Source organism: Salmo trutta, chromosome 3 (genome assembly GCF_901001165.1).
Source record: "Salmo trutta chromosome 3, fSalTru1.1, whole genome shotgun sequence".
In the NCBI taxonomy this organism is placed as follows: Eukaryota; Metazoa; Chordata; class Actinopteri; order Salmoniformes; family Salmonidae; genus Salmo; species Salmo trutta.
In genome coordinates this window covers 62,052,107-62,075,320 of record NC_042959.1, presented here as the reverse complement: position 1 = coordinate 62,075,320, position 23,214 = coordinate 62,052,107, and the positions used below count along the sequence as shown (strand labels likewise).

The 23,214-nt window shown below is 41.1% G+C and overlaps 1 protein-coding gene and 1 long non-coding RNA gene across 8 annotated transcripts; both read right to left on the bottom strand.

Moving 5' to 3' along the window:
• Positions 1–13,181: 13,181 nt before the first annotated feature.
• LOC115182390 (CD276 antigen) lies at positions 13,182–18,145 on the bottom strand. 6 transcript variants are annotated; one of them, XR_003873735.1, is made up of 4 exons: positions 14,876–15,414; positions 14,513–14,788; positions 14,230–14,343; positions 13,726–13,848 (listed from the first exon to the last, which is right to left on the bottom strand). XR_003873735.1 is itself a non-coding variant. In XM_029744021.1 (4 exons), the coding sequence occupies exons 1-4, from the start codon at positions 18,140–18,142 to the stop codon at positions 14,334–14,336; spliced, it is 879 nt and encodes a 292-aa protein (XP_029599881.1). In that variant the 5' UTR covers positions 18,143–18,145; the 3' UTR covers positions 14,130–14,333. The 6 variants fall into 6 exon arrangements, 5 of the variants coding, with proteins under 5 accessions (XP_029599886.1, XP_029599881.1, XP_029599887.1 ...); XM_029744021.1 differs by lacking the exon at positions 13,726–13,848 and adding exons at positions 17,884–17,915; positions 18,111–18,145 and having other exon boundaries at positions 14,130–14,788; positions 14,876–15,235; XM_029744026.1 differs by lacking the exon at positions 14,230–14,343 and having other exon boundaries at positions 13,182–13,848.
• A 3,528-nt stretch (positions 18,146–21,673) lies between these two features.
• On the bottom strand, positions 21,674–22,843 carry LOC115182382 (uncharacterized). 2 transcript variants are annotated; one of them, XR_003873730.1, is made up of 3 exons: positions 22,701–22,843; positions 22,458–22,536; positions 21,674–22,335 (listed from the first exon to the last, which is right to left on the bottom strand). It is a non-coding gene; the product is annotated as an uncharacterized LOC115182382 (long non-coding RNA). The 2 variants fall into 2 exon arrangements; XR_003873727.1 differs by lacking the exon at positions 22,458–22,536.
• Between the last annotated feature and the right edge of the window lie 371 nt (positions 22,844–23,214).

Genomic DNA, 23,214 nt, shown 5'->3' with positions numbered 1-23,214 from the left:
CGGGGGGATCTAATGACCTATGTCACCCCCACAACATGGGGTTGTGTGCGGGAGGTTGTTTGGTTACAAGCAGAGAAACATGCTGATAGCATTATTTTCTAAGAAAGGAATGAAAGTATAATTATACAAATAAACATCTTAAAGGATATAAATGGCATTTATGTATAAACATTTTAGAAGAAAATACAAGGTTGTGTGTGTGTCCAGGCTGCATGGTAGGTGTCAGGTTATGAGCTGTGGGTTGACACACAGAGAATCCTGATCAAGGAGAAAAATGCCTTATTTTATATGAATACAGTTTCAAAAAAATATATATTATACATGTAAACATTTAAGGGGTATTAAAGTGTAGTATTGTTTGATAATAATATGTATGTTTTATATACATTTTAGTAAAAAAAACAGCGGTTTAGTATAATATTGCATAGCACACATTTTAACAATAGTAATATGTGTAAAGGTCTGTACAGTAGGCCTTTCGGTATTAAGATTTTAGAATTAAATATATTTAAAAATAAAAAGTATCTTGCCTTCAATGAATGAAATCTCTGTCTCTATGTCTGTCCCCCAATCTGTTTCTCTCTACACAAGAGAAAGTGTTTCAGGGAAGGTGCACGCGTGTTTGTGTGTGTGTGTGTAAGGTCTTTGAAACAACTGCCTGAAAACAGTGGGGTACTGTGGCGTCCAAGGATCTCATGACCTCTGAACTTCCAAAAGACTTCTCAGCATATCCATATGTAGGGTCAGCAAAAAAATTAATAAATGTCAGATAACAGGTTCATGTGTTCCCGTGAGGTCTCCTGGGGTGGCTGTCTCAATCAATCACGCCATCCTCTTTTTGAAAGGGTAATTCTACTCTTTAACCTGTTGGGACTAGGGGGCAGTATTTGCACGGCCGGATAAAAAACGTACCCAATTTAAACTGGTTACTACTCTTGCCCAGAAATGAGAATATGCATATAATTAGTAGATTTGGATAGAAAACACGCTAAAGTTTCTAAAACTGTTTGAATGGTGTCTGTGAGTATAACAGAACTCATATGGCAGGCCAAAACCTGAGAAGATTCCATACAGGAAGTGCCCTGTCTGACAATTTGTTCTCCTTCTGTGGCATCTCTATCAAAAATACAGCATCTCTGCTGTAACGTGACATTTTCTAAGGATTCCATTGGCTCTCAGAAGGCGCCAGAAAGTGGAATGATGTCTCTGCAGTCTCTGGGCGAAAAACAGCAGGAGTTTTTGTGAGTGGTCAGGCAGGGAACAATGACACTGGAGATGCGCGTCCACGAGACGACTCCATGTTTTTCTTTCAGTTTTTGAATGAATACAACGTCGCCCGGTTGGAATATTATCGCTATTTTATGAGAAAAATCGCATAAAAATTGATTTTAAACAGCGTTTGACATACTTCGAAGTACAGTAATGGAATATTTTTAATTTTTTTGTCACGAAATGCGCTCGCGCGTCACCCTTCGGATTGTGACCTGAACGCACGAACAAAACGGAGCTATTTCAATATAACTATGGATTATTTGGAACCAAAACAACATTTGTTGTTGAAGTAGAAGTCCTGGGAGTGCATTCTGACGAAGAACAGCAAAGGTAATCCAACTTTTCTTATAGTAAATCTGAGTTTGGTGAGGGCCAAACTTGGTGGGTGTCAAATTAGCTAGCCGTGATGGCCGGGCTATCTACTCAGAATATTGCAAAATGTGCTTTCGCCGAAAAGCTATTTTAAAATCTGACACCGCGATTGCATAAAGGAGTTCTGTATCTATAATTCTTAAAATAATTGTTATGTATTCTGTGAACGTTAATAGCGAGTAATTTAGTAAATTCACCGGAAGTTTGCGGTGGGTACGCTACTTCTGAACATCACATGCTAATGTAAAAAGATGGTTTTTGATATAAACATGAACTTGATTGAACAAAACGTGCATGTATTGTATAACATAATGTCCTAGGAGTGTCATCTGATGAAGATCATCAAAGGTTAGTGCTGCATTTAGCTGTGGTTTTGGTTTTTGTGACATATATGCTTGCTTTGAAAATGGCTGTGTGATTATTTTTGGCAGGGTACTCTCCTGACATAATCTAATGTTTTGCTTTCACTGTAAAGCCTTTTTGAAATCGGACAATGTGGTTAGATTAACGAGAGTCTTATCTTTCAAATGGTATAAAATAGTCTTGAATAACTTTGTATTATGACATTTTGTGGTTTTAAATTTGGCGCTCTGATTTGTCACTGGCTGTTGAATAGTGTGGGACGATTTCGTCCCACGTACCCTAGAGAGGTTTTAAGATGGGCCCTTTACTTATGACTTAAACAGATCCATTAAACCCCCCTCTAAAACCTGTTTGGGCTAGGGGGCAGTATTGAGAATTTTGGAAAAAATATGTGCCCATTTTTAACTGCCTCCTACACCAACTCAGAAGCTAGAATATGCATATTATTGTTCAGGTTTGGATAGAAAACACCCTAAAGTTTCTAAAACTGTTTGAATGGTGTCTGTGAGTATAACAGAACTCCTATGGCAGGCAAAAACCTGACAAGGTTTCATGCAGGAAGTGGCCTGTCTGACAAGGAGTCGTGCGTCTTGCATCTGTTTATTGAAAAGTAAGGATCTTAGCTGTAACGTGACAATTCCCAGGGCTCCAATAGGCTCTCAGAACCCGCGAAAAACCTGAAGGTTGACGAGGCAGCCTCAGGCTGAAACACATTATCGCCTTTGGTAAGTGGCGGATCAGAGGACCTTTGAATGAGGCGCGTGCACGATTCGCCCCCGGTGAGAAATTTAATTCGGCTGTTTAGGCTCATTGCAGATTCCCGGTCGGAATATTATCGCTTTTCTACGAGATAAATGGCATAAAAATTGGTTTTAAACAGCGGTTGACATGCTTCGAAGTACGGTAATGGAATATTTAGACATTTTTTGTCACGCCAATGCGCCATGCGCGAGACCGTGATGTAGCATTCTGATAGTGTCTAGAACTCACGAACAAAACGTCGCTGTTTGGATATAACGATGGATTATTTGGGACCAAACCTACATTTGTTATTGAAGTAGAAGTCCTGGCAGTGTATTCTGACGAAGAACAAGCAAGGTAAGAACATTTTTCTTATAGGAAATGTGATTTTGGTGGAGGCTGACCTGGGTGGGTGTCTAAATAGCTAGCCCTGTGATGCCGGGCTATGTACTTAGATTATTGCAAAATGTGCTTCATCCGAAAAGCTATTTTAAAATCGGACATATCGAGTGCATAGAGGAGTAATGTATCTATAATTCTTAAAATAATTGTTATGCTTTTTGTGAACGTTTATCGTGAGTAATTTAGCAAACTGTTAGTAAATTCCCCGGAAGTTTGCGGGGGTTATGCTTTTTCTGAACGTCACATGCTAATGTAAAAAGCTGTTTTTTGATATAAATATGAACTTGATTGAACAGACATGCATGTATTGTATAACACAATGTCCTAGGTGTGTCATCTGATGAAGATCATGAAAGGTTAGTGCTGCATTTAGCTGTGGTTTGGGTTTATGTGACATGATATGCTAGCTTGAAAAATGGGTGTCTGATTATTTCTGGCTGGGTACTCTGCTGACATAATCTAATGTTTTGCTTTCGTTGTAAAGCCTTTTTGAAATCGGACAGTGTGGTTAGATTAACGAGATTCTTGTCTTTAAATAGCTGTAAAATAGTCATATGTTTGAGAAATTGAAGTAATAGTATTTCAAACGATTCAAAAATCGCGCCACTGGATTTCAGTGGCTGTTACGTAGGTGGGACGAGTTCGTCCCACATGCGCCAGAGAGGTTAATAACCTTTTATTGCACGGGGCTAAATCAGGGCCACACAGAGTGTTTCTTGGTTGTCTTAAACAAATCTACTGTGAAACAAAAGTGTACACCTCACACACAGGGTTATGGACTTAAAAAAAGACACCAGTAACATGTCAGATATAGTTTAAATGTATTCATTTTTGAGTTTGCAAACCAATATGCCACTTTAAATACATCACAGAAGGCTGAAATGTAACAACACACACACACACACACACACACACACACACACACACACACACACACACACACACACACACACACACACACACACACATAGGGCCAGCTGTCATTCATTGAAGGTAAATACATTTTTCTTTTTTAAAACCCTTGTATTTTCTTCTAAAATGTTTATACATAAATGCCATTTATATCCTTTAAAATGTTTATTTGTATAATTATTCTTTAATTCCTTTCTTAGAAAATAATGCTATCAGCATGTTTCTCTGCTTGTAACCGAACGACCTCCCACACACAACCCCATGTTGTGGGGGTGACATAGGTCATTAGATCCCCCCCGGACGCTACAGATCCTTGTCAACACAAACACACATGGAGAGCAAGAGAGAGAGACAGCGATTTCATTCATTGAAGTTTATTCACAATAAACCTAAAATTGGTCTAGGAGCCATGTTTTATTTATTTAGAGTCTTCTGTGGTTTATCTCTCGAGGTTTCTTGTCACTCATAGTGTTCACAGCTCTTTACTTATACTGACCAATACCCTACTGTGACGACCCTCCCACTCTGTCTGCCGTATTTTCTCTCTTTGCTCTTGTTCCTTATTAGGGTGCCGGTGGCGGAGTTGGGAGGGTCGTCAGCTACATGGGAAACACCTGGGCCCGGGTGTGTCCCAGGATAAAGGCACCTCTTCCACATTCATTGGAGAGACTCTCTCCATGCAGACACACTATGGTTTATTTGTATATAGGTTACTTTAGTTAATAAATATATATTTTGTTATTCCTTGTCTCCACGTTGTCTCCCTTTTGTTATGAACTTTGAGCCGGTTCGTGACACTACCCCCCTGGAAATTACTGTTTCATATACATTATTACTAAACAGCAGAGACTCAATACTCTACTCTTTTAAATGTTCAAACACATTCCACAGTTCAACAAGGTCACTACACATCAATCATATTGACAGCTTTAATGCAAACACATGCTTTACCATAAACAGACTCTCAGGTTACATATGCACTCACTCGATAGAGTGAGAACGGAAGGACAGGATGTACATATACGGGCATAACCACGTGACACATGAAATAGGTCATCAATCACTTTTTGACTCGTGTCGTCTACTGTATTTCTTCTCACATCCATATATTGAAAATACTATATGCCTTGAGTTACAACATGCATGGCCATACTTGTCTCAGTCAGGTGTACCAAGATTCATGATAACTAATGAAGTAGGCCTATTTCAACTTTATCAGTTATGAGGATGAAAAGTGTCAAGAGGTTGGCTAACTGAAGCCTTTTTACATTGGCAGTTTGAAGTGACTCAAATAAAAATAAAAATGCATATCCGATTAGAAACCCAAGCTTTTTCCTACAGTCTGAACAGCCAAAAAGCACATGGAATCATATGTCAAGCCACATTTCAAACCACCATGATAGATGGTTTGAAGTCCAATACAAATCTGATTCCTGGCCATTTGACTTGAAATTCAGCATTGCGATAGCTTCTAGCCTACCTACATGTTTTTATAATTTTTTTTACCCCGATATCCAATTGCAATCCAATTAAAATCTTGTCTCATAGCTGCAACTCCTCAACGAGCTCGGAGGAAACACCGTTCAACTGACGATCTTCGTCAGCCTGCAGGCACCCGGCCCGCCACAAGGAGTCGCTAGATCGCAATGACACAAGTAAAGCCCCCCCTGGTCATCCTTCTGAACTGAGCTGCAGGACAGGAAGGAAACTGCTTAGGGATGTGTGAGGGAAAAATTCTATGTTTGCCAGATCTAGTAGATGTACCTATATAATTATTTGTAGCTTTATAATAGGAGCTTAGTATAGGAGCTTAGTAATGGTAAAGAGCTCTCTGCTTAAAGGAATAAATAAGGCATATTGCTGTGCACATATGGAGGGGTGAAACCACTTTCACTCCCCACAGCCTTTCTGAGCGTACAGACAAGGACCCTCCTGTCTCAGCCTCCAGTATTTATGCTGCAGTAGTTTATGTGTCGGGGGGCTAGGGTCAGTCTGTTACATCTGGAGTATTCTCTTGTCTTATCCGGTGTCCTGTGTGAATGTAAATATGCTCTCTCTAATTCTCTCTTTCTCTCTTTCTTTCTTTCTCTCGGAGGACCTGAGCCCTAGGACCATGCCTCAGGACTACCTGGCATGATGACTCCTTGCTGTCCCCAGTCCACCTGGCCATGCTGCTGCTCCAGTTTCAACTGTTCTGCCTGCGGCTACGGAACCCTGACCTGTTCACCGGACGTGCTTGTTGCACCCTCGACAATTACTATGATTATTATTATTTGACCATGCTGGTCATTTACGAACATTTTAACATCTTGACCATGTTCTGTTATAATATCCACCCGGCACAGCCAGAAGAGGACTGGCCACCCCTCATAGCCTGGTTCCTCTCTAGGTTTCTTCCTAGGTTTTTGGCCTTTCTCAGGAGTTTTTCCTAGGGAGTTTTTCCCAGCCACCGTGCTTCTTTCACATGCATTGCTTGCTGTTTGGGGTTTTAGGCTGGGTTTCTGTACAGCACATTGAGATTTCAGCTGATGTACGAAGGGCTATATAAATAAATTTGATTTGATTTGATTTTGATTTGACACATCTGGCAACCATAGATAGCTCAAGGAGCAGAAACAGACTCGTTATTGTTCTAAAGCATCCTCTTCCTGTGAAACTAAGCCAGGGTGGGGTGATCAACACCTGGTGCATTCGACCACAAGGTTGACACAAAGTGATTGTGGAGCCCAGGTGCGCCAGGGAAGGCCGGAATCGTCCCTAACTAAGCAGTGTTGGGTTTCTATGTAAACCCCTTGCGTTCTCTGTATTGTTGAGCTCTCACCCCCAGTTTACTGCTGACCAGCTTCATTATTGAAATAATTAAATAATGCTTAATTGTTTGAAGAAGTCACTGTGTCTCTCCCACTTGGTTAGAATTTCCACGACAGATGTCAGTGAAAAGAAGAATACAAATATACAGAATAAAAGTATTCCAAAACATGCATGTATATGCAACAAGGCACTAAAGTAATACTGGGGGGGGAAGCACAGCAAAGGAATACACTTTTTGGCCTAAATGCAAAGCTTTATGTTTGAGGCTGTCACGTGTGCTCCCTCTCCGGCCTCTAGGTGACCAGGCTGCTCGTTATGGCGCACACCTGTCACCATGACACTCACAAGGACTCCATCACCTCCTTGATTACCTGCACCTATATATGTCACTCCCTTTGGTTCCTTACCCAGGCGTCATTATTTCTATTCCTGTGTCATGTCTGTGGATTGTTCTTGGTTATTATTTTGTATTATGTTGTGTTAATTTATTAAAACACTCACTCCCTGAACTTGCTTCCTGACTCTCAGCGCACATCGTTAGAGGCAAACAACACATCACTGAGTAATTGCCTCCTTTTTTCAAGCATTGTGGTGGCTGCATCATCAATCAATCACATTTATTTTTTAAACCCTTTTTACATCCACAGATGTCACAAAGTGCCATACAAAAACCCAGCCTAAAACCCCAAGCAGCAAGCAATGTATATATGTAGAAGCATGGTATGGGTGTGCTTGACATCAGCAAAGACTGGGGAGTTTTTCAGGATGAAAATAAACGTGATGGAGCTAAGCACAGGCAAAATCCTACAGGAAAACCTGCTTAAGTCCGCTTCACACCAGACACTGTGTCACGTACATCATATGGAGTAGACCAAAACGCAGCGGGAATGTGTATACTCATCTTCTTTATTTTAGAAGGCAACGTGAACACTAAACAAAATAACAAACACAGACAAAGACAGTCCTGTAAGGCAACACGCTATACACGGAACAACTACCCACAAACACAGTGACAAAAACCCCTTACTTAAATATGGCCTCCAATTAAAAGCAACGAAGAACAGCTGCTTCCAATTGAAGGCCAAACCAAAAAACCCTGAACATAGAAATAGACTAAATAGACACAGACATAGAAATATACTAACATAGAACATTGCCCAAAAAAAACCGAAACACACTAAACAAACACCCCCTGCCACGCCCTGACCAAACTACAATAACAAACGACCCCTTTTACTGGTCAGGACGTGACACACTGGGAGAGGAATTCACCTTTCAGCAGGACTATAAATCCTGTCGTGGACAGGCGTTCCGCTGGCGGAACGACCCCTAGCCAACAGCCAATGGAATCGCATGGCGCAAAATACAAAAACTACTGAAATACCACAATTCAATTTTCTCAAACAATCAACTATTTTACATCATTTTAAAGATAAGACTCTCGTCAATCTAACCACATTGTCCGATTTCAAAAAGGCTTTACAGCGAAAGAAAAACATTAGATTATGTTAGGAGAGTACATAGACCAAAATAATCACACAGCCATTTTCCAAGCAAGCATACATGTCAATAAAACCCAAAACACAGCTAAATGAAGCACTAACCTTCGATGATCTTCATCAGATGACACTCCTAGGACATTATGTTATACAATACATGTATGTTTTGTTCAATCAAGTTCATATTTATATCCAAAAACAGCTTTTTACATTGGCGTGTGATGTTCAGAACATGTATTCCCACCAAAAACTTCCAGTGAATTTACAAAAATACTCATCATAAACGTTGACAAAATACATAACAATTATTTTAAGAACTATAGATACAGACCTCCTTTATGCAATCGCTGTGTCAGATTTTAAAATAGCTTTTCGGCGAAAGCACATTTTTCAATATTCTGAGTACATAGCTCAGCCATCACGGCGAGCTATTTTGACACCCGCCAAGTTCGGGGCTAACTAAACTCAGAATTAGTATTAGAAATATTGTATTACCTTTGCTGATCTTCGTCAGAATGCAGTCCCAGGACTGCTACTTCCACAAGAAATGTTGTTTTTGTTCCAAATAATCCATAGTTATGTCCAAATACCTCCGTTTTGTTCGTGCGTTCAGGTCACTATCCAAAGGCTAACGCGCGAGCGCATTTCGAGACACAAAAAGTAAAAATGTTCCATTACCGTACTCAGAAGCATGTCAAACACTGTTTAAAATCAATTTTTTGGGTATTTTTCTCGTAAAATAGCGATAATATTCCTACCGGACAATAGTGTATTCATTCAAGGAGGAAAAGAAAAAAACAGCCTGCTCGCGGGACCGCGCATATCCAATCTCTTTGTCCCCAGGCAGACCACTGAGAAACTGAGCTACTATACTCTGCCCAGAGACAGGAGAAGGCTCAATTTGCTTCCTGAAGGCTTTAGACAGCCAATGGAAGCCTTAGAAAGCGCAACGTAACCCCACAGATACTGTAGTTTTGATAGAGAATCAAAAGAAGAACTACAATTCTCAGACAGTCCACTTCCTGCTTGGAATTTTCTCAGGTTTTTGCCTGCCATATGAGTTCTGTTATACTCACAGACACCATTCAAACAGTTTTAGAAACTTCAGTGTTTTTTCTATCCAAATCTACTAATATTCTCATTTCTGGGCAAGAGTAGTAACCAGTTTAAATCGGGTACGTTTTTCATCCGGCCGTGAAAATACTGCCCCCTATCCTAAACAGGATAACCTACAACACAAAGCCAAATCTAAACTGGTGTTGCTTACCAAAAAGACAGTGAATGTTCCTGAGTGGCCAAATTACAGTTTTTACATAAATCTGCCCAGGAAGACTCACAGCTGCAATCGCTGCCAAAGGTGTTTCCAACATGTATTGACTCAGAGGGGTGAAAATGTATCTAATCAAGGTACACTAGAGTTTTTTTTTCATTAATCTTTTTAAAAGTTATTTCTTGACCTGAGGACCTCCCTACCCCCACCTTTTCCTGGATCTTACACAGGTGTCTTCCGTTTCCCTCCCGGGTCCACGTTTGTGGCCATTTGTTTTTGACTACTGTTCTTAATAGTCCCTTGGCTTCTGTTTTTCTTATTGTAATTTCCATGTCAACATTAAGATGTTTGAGAGCCTGCTTGGGAAGAACATACGACTCCTCATTCCCCTCTACTCCAACATGAGCTGGCACCTAGAGGAACCTCACTAATACCCCCCATGTGTCTCAATCTAAACAGGCAATGCAAAATCTCATACAAGACATCTTGTCTGCTCTGTGACACAAATTAATTTAAGCTCATCAGTGCTGCACAGGAGTCAGAAAAGATGACTACCCTGTCTGGCCTCACCTCTTCCCCCCACCTGTCTGTCCTCACATCCTCCACCCACTCTGCAGCCAAGTGCATGGCCAGCAACTCTATTGTGTATACACTATTTACCAAGAGTTTTCATCTATATTTTTTGTGGCTGTCTATTTACCACCACAAACCGAAGCTGGCACTAAGACGACACTCAACGAGCTGTATAGGGCCATAAGCAAACAGTAAAATGCTCATCCAGAGGCGCGCTCCTAGTGGCCGGTGACTTTAATGCAGGGATACTTAAATAATTTCTACCAGCATGTTCAATGTGCAACCAGAGGGGGAAAAAAACTCTAGACCACCTTTACTCCACACACAGAGATGCGTACAAAGCTCTCCCTCGCCCTCCATTTGGCAATCTGACCATAATTCTATCTTCTTTTACTGCATAGAAGCAAAAACTAAAGCAGGAAGTACCAGTGATTCCTCAATAAAGAAGTGGTCAGAGAACGCAGGTGCTAAGCTACATGACTGTTTTGCCAGCACAGACTGGAATATGTTCCGGGATTCTTCCGATGGCATTGAGGTGTACACCACATCATTCCCTGGTTTCATCAATAAGTGCATCGATGACGTCGTCCCCACAGCTACCGTATGTTTCAAGGAGTGGCAGCTCTAACCTAGATGCTTATAAGAAATCCCACTATGCCCTCTGACGAACCATTAAACAGGCAAAGCGTCAATACAGGACCAAGATTGAATTGTACTACACCAGCTCTGCCGCTCGTCGGATGTGGCAGGGCTTGCAAACTGTTATGGACTACAAAGGGAAGCACAGCCATGAGCTGCCCAGCGACACGAGCTTACCAAACGAGCTGAATAACTTCTATGCTCGCTTCAAGGCAAGCAGCACTGAAGCATGCATGAGAGCATCAGCTGTTCCGGACGACTGTGTGGTCATGCTCTCCGTAGCCGAAGTAAGTAAGACCTTTAAACAGTTCACAGGGCCAGGCGGATTACCAGGACGTGTACTCCGAGCATGCGCGGACCAACTGGCAAGTGTCTTCACTGACATTTTCAACCTGTCCCTGACCGAATCTGTAATACCAACATGTTTCAAGCAGACCACCATAGTCCTTGTGCCCAAGAACACAAAGGTAACCTGCCTAAATTACTACTGACCCGTAGCACTCATGTCTGTAGCCATGAAATGCTTTAAAAGGCTGGTCATGGCTCACATTAACACCATTATCCCAGAAACCCTAGACCCACTCAAATTTGCATACCGCCCCAGCAGATCCACAGATGATGCGATCTCTATTGCACTCCACACTGTCCTTTCCCACCTGGACAAAAGGAACACCTACTCTTTACAGCTTCTCTGCACTCGTCAGTCCACCAGGGAACTGGCTTTCTCCTTCTCCCCTCTGTATCTGTGGGTATCACCTGCCTTGAGGCCTCTAGTATTGTTCCTCTTACATCATTCACTGTTTCTAAATCTGTACGGAGATCAACCTGAGACAGCCCCTGTTCACTCACGAGGTAGTTTTGATGTAGTGAACTACTTTTTCAAAGTAACTAGTTAAGTAAACTATATTTTTCTTAAAGACTTTCTCTGATACTTTGGCGACTAAGAAAGTATTTTTTTAAACCTGCCGCTTTGGATGTGTCAATATCATGACACAAGGCGAGACCCAGATGCAGATGGTTGGAGTCTTACAATGTTTAATAATCCAAAAGGAGTAGGCAAGAGAATGGACGTGGACAGGCAAAAGGTCAAATAGGTACCGAGTGGCAGAAAGGCTCGTGGTCAAGGCAGGTAGAATGGTCAGGCAGGCAGGTACAGAGTCCAGAACAGGCATGGGTCAAAACCGGGAGGACTAGAAAAAAGAGAATAGCAAAGGCAGGAGTACGGGAAAACCGCTGGTTGACTTGGAACATACAAGACGAACTGGCACAGAGAGACAGGAAACACAGGGATAAATACACTGGGGAAAACAAGCGACACCTGGATGGGATGGAGACAATAATGAGGACAGGTGAAACTGATCAGGGTGTGACAGTCAATGTGTAGTTCATACATGCATAATCTATGAGCAGACTTACTAACTTCAATTAGCCACGAAATCCCTAGTTTGAAAGCGACTGTTTTCTTGAAGCTGAGCCATTTTCCCTACATATCCCCGCATGTGGGCCAGCCCCTTAGCAATTCGAGTTCTAACCCCTCGCATTTGAGTGACAGCTAGCAAGAGGGCTGCCCAGCATTATCCAATGAGGTTACAGGGATGCCCCATGGCTCAGTTGACACAGCAGAGAGAGCAATGACATGGTGCACATACCTGGACATTTGTGATGTAGTACGCAATGATTGGGGTCCAGTTTTAGCTTGTGAGTGCTACTTTCAAAACTACTGGTTAAAAAGTATATAAAAGTACAGGAGAATCTCTTTAAGTGTGGCTTAGGGTTCCCCAAACTTGGTCCTTGTAACATGTGCTCTGGGAGTCGGGAAGCAAGTTCAGGAAGTGAATAATTTGATAAATGAACAAAACATAATACATGGGAAATGCTAGTGTAGCTTAACTTCTTCAAGTGAAAAGTAACTGGTAGCTTGGTCAACTATAGAGTAGCTGTTGGAGGCTATGTTGGACTATCTTTCTGCTTTTTAGATGATGGGTACTGTAGATCATGCTGCTACAGTGGATAACAAATCCAGGCTACTCACAGTGCATCTACATGAATTGGAATTCTCCCCTGTGCAATCTAAGCACATGAGAATGAGAAATCCCCTGGCTTTGATCAATGTCGCCCTCTGCATCCCACTGGAACACCAAAACAAAACAATTTGCTCTGGGTGTAATGAAATAAAACTATACATTTTCATGTCATTATTTGACCAAGGGGTTCCTACTAAATAAAGAAATGTTACAAGAGAAAATGACACTCTCCCTGTACTGCTGTTATACTGCCAACATGCCAGTTCTTTCCTGTAAAAGAGATTTAGCAAAAAGACATCACAATTGGGGGTTCATCTCCTTTTATTAAAAAATAACAAATTCTGGAAAGTATGACACATTGCCTGGAACACACGTAACAATTTTCATTAGACGCTATAGCTGCCATCATTTCAATCAATAAATACATGTCATTTATGAAGCCTAGTAAGACAACTGCGGATATAAAAGGTGATTTACCTGGGCCTGGGCTAAATCCCTAAGCAAGTAGCAGTAAGCTAAAACTCCCTACAAGGAACAAACCTTAAGAGGAACCAGATTTGGAGCAGAGGTACATATGACCATCTAGTGGTGTAGTGTGCACCTCCCATTGTCTGTCTTTAGTGAGTGTGTCAACTGTATTGTGACACTACAGCATCAACTGTATTGTGTTGAACTTTGTGTATAATGTATTGTAGTTCTTTTACAAAATGACTTTCAATTAAAATGTACATTAGTATAAAAGGCTGTCCTCCCTTCATGTTTTCTCTGTAAACAAGCAATAATAGTTGCTCTGGCATAAAGCCTGTTGAGTGAATGGACTGAAGGCCATTCTATTCTTCTGTTTTCGTATCCTTTTTGGTCTCCTGCTCAGACCTCTTCCAGGATAACAGGAGCACCAATCCCAGCAGCATTAGCAGCAGGGGATACATCAACAATCTGCTCCTCTGCTCAGCAGGCATTACACAGCACACTGTGGAAGGGAGGAGAGAAGAAAGGAGCACTCAACCTCAGTAACTGAAATAGACAACATTTCCCTCTATATCTGACTAGTGTTTTATGAACTGTAGTAGAGTATTGTGAACAACACAAACATTGGCACAGACACACACGCACGCACGCACACACACACACACACACACACAGAGTTAGTACTGTAGATATGTGGTAGTGGTGGAGTAGGGGCCTGAGGGCACACAGTGTGTTGTGAAATCTGTGAATGTATTGTAATGTTTTTAAAATTGTATAAACTGCCTTAATTTTGTTGGACACCAGGAAGAGTAGCTGCTGCTGCTTTGACAGCAGCTAATGGGGATCCCTAATAAATACAAATAGAAATAAAAACCACACTCACAGCTTGCTCTGGAGAAGGCCATGGTCAAAGGGGGGTAGATGTGATGGTGGAGCTAGCTGCAGGCAGCTTAGCTTCGCACAATAACATCACCTTCTCTGAGACCTTCAGCTTCCCCTAAACATTTTGTGCAAATATGGTATCACATCTCGATGGACTGCACCAGAAGAATAAAACACATGAAGGATCAATAATCCAAAATATCCAATAGTAAAAAGAACTCTAAATAAAGGATCTGAAAACAACATTGAGTCAAAGAACAAACCTTGGGACCCTGATATTTTACCTGGTGGTGGGTGGAGTGTGAGATACTTGGTGAAACTCTGGTCCAGCACCCTCAGTCGCAGCTCGGCTGTAACAGTCAGAGTGCTGTTCAGCCTCAGGGTCACCTCACTCTCCAGCTCATAGAGCCCCCTGCTGTCTAACTCCATAGTGGTGTTGGTACTGCCCATCACACCTTTCCACACTACCTCTGGCTGGGGAAACCCCTGAGAGGCACTGAAGGTCACAACAAAGCCGTCACAAGTGGCTTGGATGGATATCCTGGGCTCATCATAAGGGGCTGGTTTGAAATATTAGAAATACTTTTGTAGGGGCAGTTATCATTATTTACACTATACAATATAGACGGAGCAACAATGGAACTTACCTGCCACTAAAAGTTGTAGCTTTTCCTGGGTGCTTCCCTGTTCATCTGTCACATCACAGGTGTATGGGCCCTGGTCACTCAGCTGTACACCACTCAGTCTAAGTGAGGCATTTCCCACAGTGAGCTGGTCTTCAAACAGATGAGTTCGTCCCTTGTAAACAACACTCTGTCTTTCCAGTTGATCTCTCCCATGGTAATAGCTGTGAACCACCACTGATTCTCCACGCTGCCAGTTGACGACCAGGTTGTTGAGGTTCAGGTTTTTAGATGAAGGGAAAGAGCAGCTAAGGGTGATGTCACTGCCCGGAGCTGCCACTTCCCTGGGTTGTAGACTGGTTGTAGTTACCACTGATGATATCACTGATATATGGAATAGGTGGAAAGAGAGAAGGATGATGTGGGAGAGAGAGTGGTATTGGTAATAATTACAGCAAATCAAACATTGTTCTAACATGTTATTGTACAGTTGAAGTCGGAAGTTTAGCCAAATACATTTAAACTCAGTTTTTCACAATTTCTGAAATGTAATCCTAGTAACAATTCCCTGTCTTAGGCCAGTTAGGATCACCACTTTATTTTAACAATGTGAAATGTCAGAATAATAGTAGAGAGAATTATTTATTTCAGCTTTTATTTCTTTCATCACATTCCCAATGGGTCAGAAGTTTACATACACTATATTAGTATTTGGCAGCATTGCCTTTAAATTGTTTCACTTGGGTCAAACGTTTCAGGAAGCCTTCCACAAGCTTCCCACAATAAGTTGGGTGAATTTTTGCCCATTCCTCCTGACAGAGCTGGTGTAACTGAGTCAGGTTTGTAGGCCTCGGTCCAACACCCTTGAGTGTTGGACCGAGTTAACTAACCTTTACAGAATGCAGAGTTCTTTATATAGCTGACACTAAGAATGCTTAGTCATGGCTGGTTCCACCCCTATGGGCATCATAAGCCACTCTGGGTTCATCCGGTCATTATCTGTACAGGGTTGTTGTCTTAACCCCACCCTTAGTTTCCCAGATGCCAGGATGATTATGAGACAATGAGGGATTGTCCTAAACTCTTCCAGGCTACCTCTATCTCGGTTACACCCACCACATCTTGTCTATGTAATGCAGTTTTTAACTCATTTGTCAGCTCAAGCCATCTCTACTGACCATACGCCCAGATTAGCTGCAGGGAACTAGAGTGGAGACCATAAAAACACAGCATTAGTAGGACAGAAATGTCTTGCTATTAGTTCAATCTTAATTGTTAACCATTAAACTCAAATAAATCAGTAAATACGCAATTTTCACAATTGTTTTCACATTTTGTTACAATACAAAGTGGAATTGAAATATATTTATATTAATGTCATTGATCTACACAAAATATCCCATAATGTCAAAGTATAAAGAAAATTCTACACATTTTTACAAATTAATAAAACTGTAATAACTTGAATAGTCATTGCATATATATTCACCCCTTTGTTTAGACAAGCCTAAATTAGTTCAGAAGTCAAATTTGGCATAACAAATCACATAAGTTATATGGACTCACTGTATGAAATAGAGGTTGACATGATTTTTGAATGACTACCCCTTCCTCTGTCCCACACACAATACATAGAAAATCTGTAAGGTCCCTCAGTCAAGTATTACATTTCAAGCAGAGATTCAACTACAAAGACCAGGGAGCTTTTCGTAAGCCTCATAAAGAAGGGTAGTGATTGGTAGATGGGTAACAATAACAAATCAGACATTGAATATATATTTAAGTATGGTCAAGTTAATAATTATGCTGTGGATGATGTATTAAACCACCCAGACACATCAAAGATACAGTCGTCCTTCTGAACTGAGCTGCAGGACAGGAAGGAAACGGCTGATGGATGTCCATGAAAAGAAGAATACAAATATACAGAATAAAAGTATTCCAAAACATGCATCCTGTATGCAACAAGGCACTAAAGTAATACTGAAGAAAAAAAAACACTGCAAAGGAATAGATTTTTTGGCCTAAATGCAAAGCCTTATGTTTGGGGTAAATACAATAACATATCACTGAGTAACTGCCTCCTTTTTTACAAGCATGGTGGTGGTTGCATCATCCATCAATCAAATGTTTTTATGAAGACCTTTTAACGTCAGCAGATGTCACAGGGTGCTATACAGAAACCCAGCCTAAAACCCCAAACAGCAATAATGTATATATGTAGAAGCATGGTATGGGCGTGCTTGACATCAGCAAAGACTGGGGAGTTTTTCAGGATGAAAATAAACGTGATGGAGCTAAGCACAGGCAAAATCCTACAGGAAAACCTGCTTAAGTCCGCTTCACACCAGACACTGGTAGAGGAATTCACCTTTCAGCAGGACTATAACCTACAACACAAAGCCAAATCTAAACTGGAGTTGCTTACCAAGAAGACAGTGAATGTTCCTGAGTGGCCAAATTACAGCTTTGACTTAAATGTACTCTTATGACACCTACCCAAGAAGAATCACAGCTGTAATCACTGCCAAAGGTGTTTCTAACATGTATTGACTCAGAGGGGTGAAAATGTATCTAATCAAGGTATACTAGAGTTTTATTTTTCATCAATCTAAAAACAAAATAGGGCTTTTTATTATTTTTTTTTATTATTTGTTTTCATCAAACATTGTGTTTAATATGTAGTAATCAAATAACAGACTTGAGTGACTGTCTTTTTACTGTTGTTTTTATTTCTTTACTTATCTATTGTTCACCTAATACCTAGTTTTTTACTTAAAAATTACACTGTTGGTTAGGGCCTGTAAGTAAGCATTTCACTGTAAGGTCTACACCTGTTGTATTCGGCGCACGTGACAAATAAACTTTGATTTGAGTGCTGCACAAAAATGCACTAATCAATGTTCACATGTGATCATTGATGAGGGATCCCATTTATTTATGAATTACTAAAAAAGGTATTTGTAAAGGTTTGATATTTGCCCTACTACTAGTGCATACACACCATATGAAAATACTCCATTTTTACTTACTGATAATAAACAGCACAGAGACCACACGCAACCTGAAAGACAAAGAGAGACACATACCTTTGAATTCTGCTTCTAATAATCCATGGACTAACTTTATCCTGCATTTTCTTTATCCTATATAATGCATTATAGAGCCTATTAAGAATGGGAATCCAATTATACATACACCCCTTAGTTTCTAAACTTTGTTAAACATTTGAGTGAATTAATGAAATGTTAGCACTTACCCCATGTGTAGAAGGAACAAAGTACAGCACATTGTGTGGATGGCAAACTTTAAATGTGCATTACCGCCACCAACTGGACTGGAGTGTGGACCAAAGACAGAAAAGGTATAAATCCTATCCATTAATCTTGTCTCCCTAAGGAAATGAAATATGCAAAGAAATACATCACGTGAAGTTTGCCTTAACAGTACAATTAAACTTGTCTCTTCAACACCATTATTCCTTGAAGCTAATAATAATCTCTCCCTTTCCCTCTCATAGTGCTGGCACTGAAATAGAACATGTTCCACTGTCTCCATCTCCTCCTGAAAGTGATCACACTTCCCAGTTGGATGTTTTCCTACCAATTTCAATATGTGTTTCAGCCTTGTATGTCCCAGTCCCAGCCTTGTTATTACACTTTCCACCCTTTTCGCTCGACCTGAGGACCTCCGTGCCCCTACCTTTTCCTGGATCTTCCCTTTCCCACATTTGCTGCCATTTGTATTTTACTACTGTTATTATTAGTCCCTTGGCTTCTGCTTTTCTTATTGTAATTTCCATGTTGTGGCAGACCAGGGGGTTTGGTCAAGATGTTTACATAGATCAGACATGGACACAGTATGATTAGCTCGGTTTCAAGGGTGTTTATTTAAATAATAAATCAAAAAGAAAATGATAGGTCTCTCCCATGAGACCCTCTCCGGGATACCGTCTTCTGGTCTTGCTGTACCCTGTCGGGATCAAAATTGCACTCACTCCTGTTACCTCTGTAACCGTCCCCAACTATACGGGAGCCCGTCGAGACCTGACACGTCCAGCAGATGGAGCCATCGCCTCGTGATGTATACACCATCTGTCACCAGGCCTCGACGAGTCTCCCCCTGGTGGCTGACCTGCTGTACGCCACAATGTCAACATTAGGATATTTGAGAGCTTGCTTGGCAAGAACATCCGACTCTTCATTTCCCTCTACTCCCACATGAGCTGGCACCCAGAGGAACCTCACAAATGCCCCCCATATGTCACAATCTAAACAGGCAATGCAAAATCATGTACAAGACATCTTGTCTGCTCTGTGACACAAATTAATTTTAAGCTCATCAGTGCTGCACAGAAGTCAAAACATATGACTACCCTGTCTGTCTTCACATCATCCACCCACTCTGCAGCCAAGAGTATGGCCAGCAACTCCATGATGTATACAGATAAATGATCCGTTGCTCTTTTTGTCACTGCAACCTTTAAACCCAGGAACACTAAAAGCTGCACCTATCCTCCGTTTTAGGGTCCTTAGATACATCAGCGAATACAGTATATTCAAGAAAGCATAGTACTGTGTTCTAAAGTGTTCACTTACCATATTTACTGGATCTACTCCTTCCTCACCACCCTTTACCCTCTCAAGCAACCCTAGGTCTAGCATTGGCTGAGGGATCAACCAAGGTGGGATAGCAGGAAGCACCACAGAGGGGCTGAACTCCTTCTCAAAAAATCCCATCTCTCTCGCCATAACAACAACTACCTATCCAACCACAATTGTATTCAGTGCTATATATAGCATTTTCAGCACCATTCTATCTAGCCCCCACTCCATTCCTGACAGGCAATGCATGACATTCAATAATTTATTTCCTTTGACAACTACTCTGTTAATATTCTCCACCCACGTCATTCAAGAGTCAAACCAGACCCCCAGGAACCTAAACACCCATACAGCTTCAAGCATATTTCCTCCCCAAAGTTCCTTCTAGTTAAAAACAGTCTGTGTTTTCTCAATGGAGAACTTGAAGACCCACCTGAGTGACCACTGATCAACTTGTCTTCTTGAACTCTCCTGGCTGTATTAGGAATATTTCTCCCTCTCTTCCACAGTGCTCCGTCATCGGCAAACAATGACCTCCCAATATTTGGTCTCACCTTGGAGAATACATTATCTATCATAATGGAGAACAACAAAGGACTAATGACACTTCCATGGGGGATACCATTATCCACCTCATACCTTTCTGACATAGAGCTCCCCACCCTCACTTGTATTGATTGTCCAAAAAAAATACCTTTATCCAGTTAAAACGCTTCCTCCAACCCTCATGATTTCCAGTTTGATAAGCAGACCTTCCTTCCACATCATATCACAGTCCTTCCATATGTCTGACTCTAGGCACCGTACACTGCCTTTTCTAAACCCACTTTGGTCTGGTGACAATAGGCCTCTGCTCTCCAGGAAGTAAGTGAGCCTTTCTGTTATCATCCTTTCCATACATTTACACCAGTGGCGATTTTAGCATTTAAATCTTGGTGGGGCAAAACAATATATGCATGCCAGCAAAGCCACTACACAATACATTAATTGTATTCTAACGGTAACAAATGGTGCCCACAAACTGTTAGGGCGTACATAAAGCTATCCCAACAGCAGTCCCAACACCTTACCACTGCCATACATTGCTATCAGCGGAGCCTTGTCTGGCAGCGAAAAAATAAATGTTGCCTCATTTACCATCTTTTAAAAAAGCATAGCTGATATGGCTGACTTGCTTTAACAAATGTGGTTTCTACTGACAATTGAGATGTACAAACTATCACATAAGGGGATGACAAGCAGATAAGAGGCAAACCGTAATTTCGATTAAGACATTTATGAGCCAGCTTGGACAGACGTTGTCAATATAACTATTTGTTCAGCACTTTTGGAATGTACAGCAACATAATTCAGAACATGGGCCATTCTTACAGTATTCTCCCTGTAGACCAAGTCAGAAACGTAGGATAAATAACAGGGGCATATAAGCAGACAATGAAAGCTCTTACAATCATTTATGCAGCAGCATACAATACATTTTTGGACTAACGTTATTGTGGTGTGCTCACTTCCAAACCACTCATTGTTGAATTTGCGATTTCCAACTTGTTGTGGAATGTTTATGTCCAATGGCCGATGAGCACTGATACGTTTTTATCTATAATTTCTCTTCATATGACAAGGATTGAAAAGGATTGTCAACTTGATTCATGATGATGACTGCTAGCTAAGATTTTGAAAGCTACTGTACATATAACGTGATTTGACATTTTATCTGTAGCCAATGACCTTGAGCCTTCTTGGATGTTCACTTCTAATGTAACTATATCAGAAGCAAAAGGGCTAGAATTTTCAAGGTCTCCCCTTACACTTAGCGGTGACATAGTGTCCCCATGAAAGCACTGAGCTAGGCTGGAACACCTGCATTTTGGAGCTGCCTTACTCAAGAAAACATAAGCAACTATGTTCGTATGTGGCTTTATTAACCCATTGATATTTATATTGTTTGCAAACTGATATGTGACATGTATTAATGACAAAATAACATGCAAGCCCCCCCAAATAATATACAGTATATACGTATATATTTGTTTATGTTGCCTCACCTGCCCTGAATGACAGGTCAATACGGTATAGTTTCATGTCATTATTTGACCAAGAGGATTCTACTAAAATAAGAAATGTTACAGGAAAAAATGACACTCTCCCTGTACAGCTGTTATACTGCCAACATGCCAGTTCTTTCCTGTAAAAGAGATTTAGCAAAAATACATCACAATTGGGGGTTCATCTCCTCTTATTACAAAATAACAAATTCTGGAAAGTATGACACATTGCCTGGAACACACGTAACAATTTTCATTAGACACTATAGCTGCCATCATTTCAATCAATAAATACATGTCATTTATGAAGACCAGTAAGACAACTGCAGATGTCAAAGGTGATTTACACAGTAACATGGGCTAAACCCCTGAGCAAGTAGCAGCAAACAAAAACTCCCTACAAAGAAGAAACCTTAAGAGGAACCAAATTCGGAATAGAGGTACATATGACCCTTTAGTGGTGTGGTTTGCAACTCCCATTGTCTGTCATATAGTGAGTATGTCAACTGTATTGTCTGACACTACAGTGTGTCAACTGTATCATGCTGAATTTTGTGTATAAAGTATTGTAGTTTAGATTTTACAAAATGACACTAAAGTGTAAAAGGCTGTCCTCCCTTTATGTTTTCTCTGTAAACAGGCAATAATAGTTGCTCTGGCATAAAGTCTGTTGAGTGACCATGGACTGAAGGCCATTCTATTCTTCTGTTTTCGGATCCTTTTTGGTCTCCTGCTCAGACCTCTTCCAGGATAACAGGAGCACCAATCCCAGCAGCATTAGCAGCAGGGGATACATCAACAATCTGCTCCTCTGCTCAGCAGGCATCACGGCACACTGTGGAAGGGATGAAAAGAAGGGAGCACTCAACCTCAGTCACTGAAATAAGCAACACGTCCCTCTATATCTGACAAGGGTTTTATCATGAACTGTAGCAGAGTATTGTGAACAACACTCACAGCTTACTCCAGAGAAGCCCATGGTCAAAGGCCATTGTGCAAGTATGGTATCATCATATCCCAATGGACTAGGTACAAACTACACCAGAAGAATGATAATAAGAACACATGTACTGTATGATCAATAATCCAAAATACCCAATAAAAAAAATACCCAACTCCAAAAGAACTGTAAACAAATGTTAAAAGTATCTGAAAACAACATTGAATCAAGGAACAAACTCTGAAACCCTGATATTTTACCTGGTGGTAGGTGGAGTATGAGATACTTGGTGAAACTCTGGTCCAGAACCCTCAGTCTCAGTTGTAACAGTCAAGAGTGCTGTTCATCCTCAGGGTCACCTCACTCTCCAGCTCATAGTGCCCCCTGCTGTCTAACTCCGCAGTGGTGTTACTGTCCATCACACCTTTCCACATTACCTCTGGCTGGGAGAACCCCTGAAAGGCATGGAGGGTGACAATGAAGCCATCACAAGTGGCTTGGGCAGATATCCTGGTCTCATCATAAGGGGCTGGTTTGAAATATTAGAAATACTTTTGTAGGGGAAGTTATTATTTACACTATACAATATAGATGGAGCAACAATGGAACTTACCTGCCACTAAAAGTTGTAGCTTTTCCTGGGTGCTTCCCTGTTCATCTGTCACATCACAGGTGTATGGGCCCTGGTCACTCAGCTGTACACCACTCAGTCTAAGTGAGGCATTTCCCACAGTGAGCTGGTCTTCAAACAGATGAGTGCGTCCCTTGTAAACA

Excerpts from the sequence above, each read along its gene's own strand:
- LOC115182390 (XM_029744015.1), bottom strand. The coding sequence starts at position 15,329 with ATGTTAGAACAATGTTTGATTTGCTGTAATTATTACCAATACCACTCT. Across the intron at positions 14,789-14,875 it reads GCTACAACTTTTAGTGGCAG|CCCCTTATGATGAGCCCAGG; the intron begins GTAAGTTCCATT and ends ATTTCAAACCAG.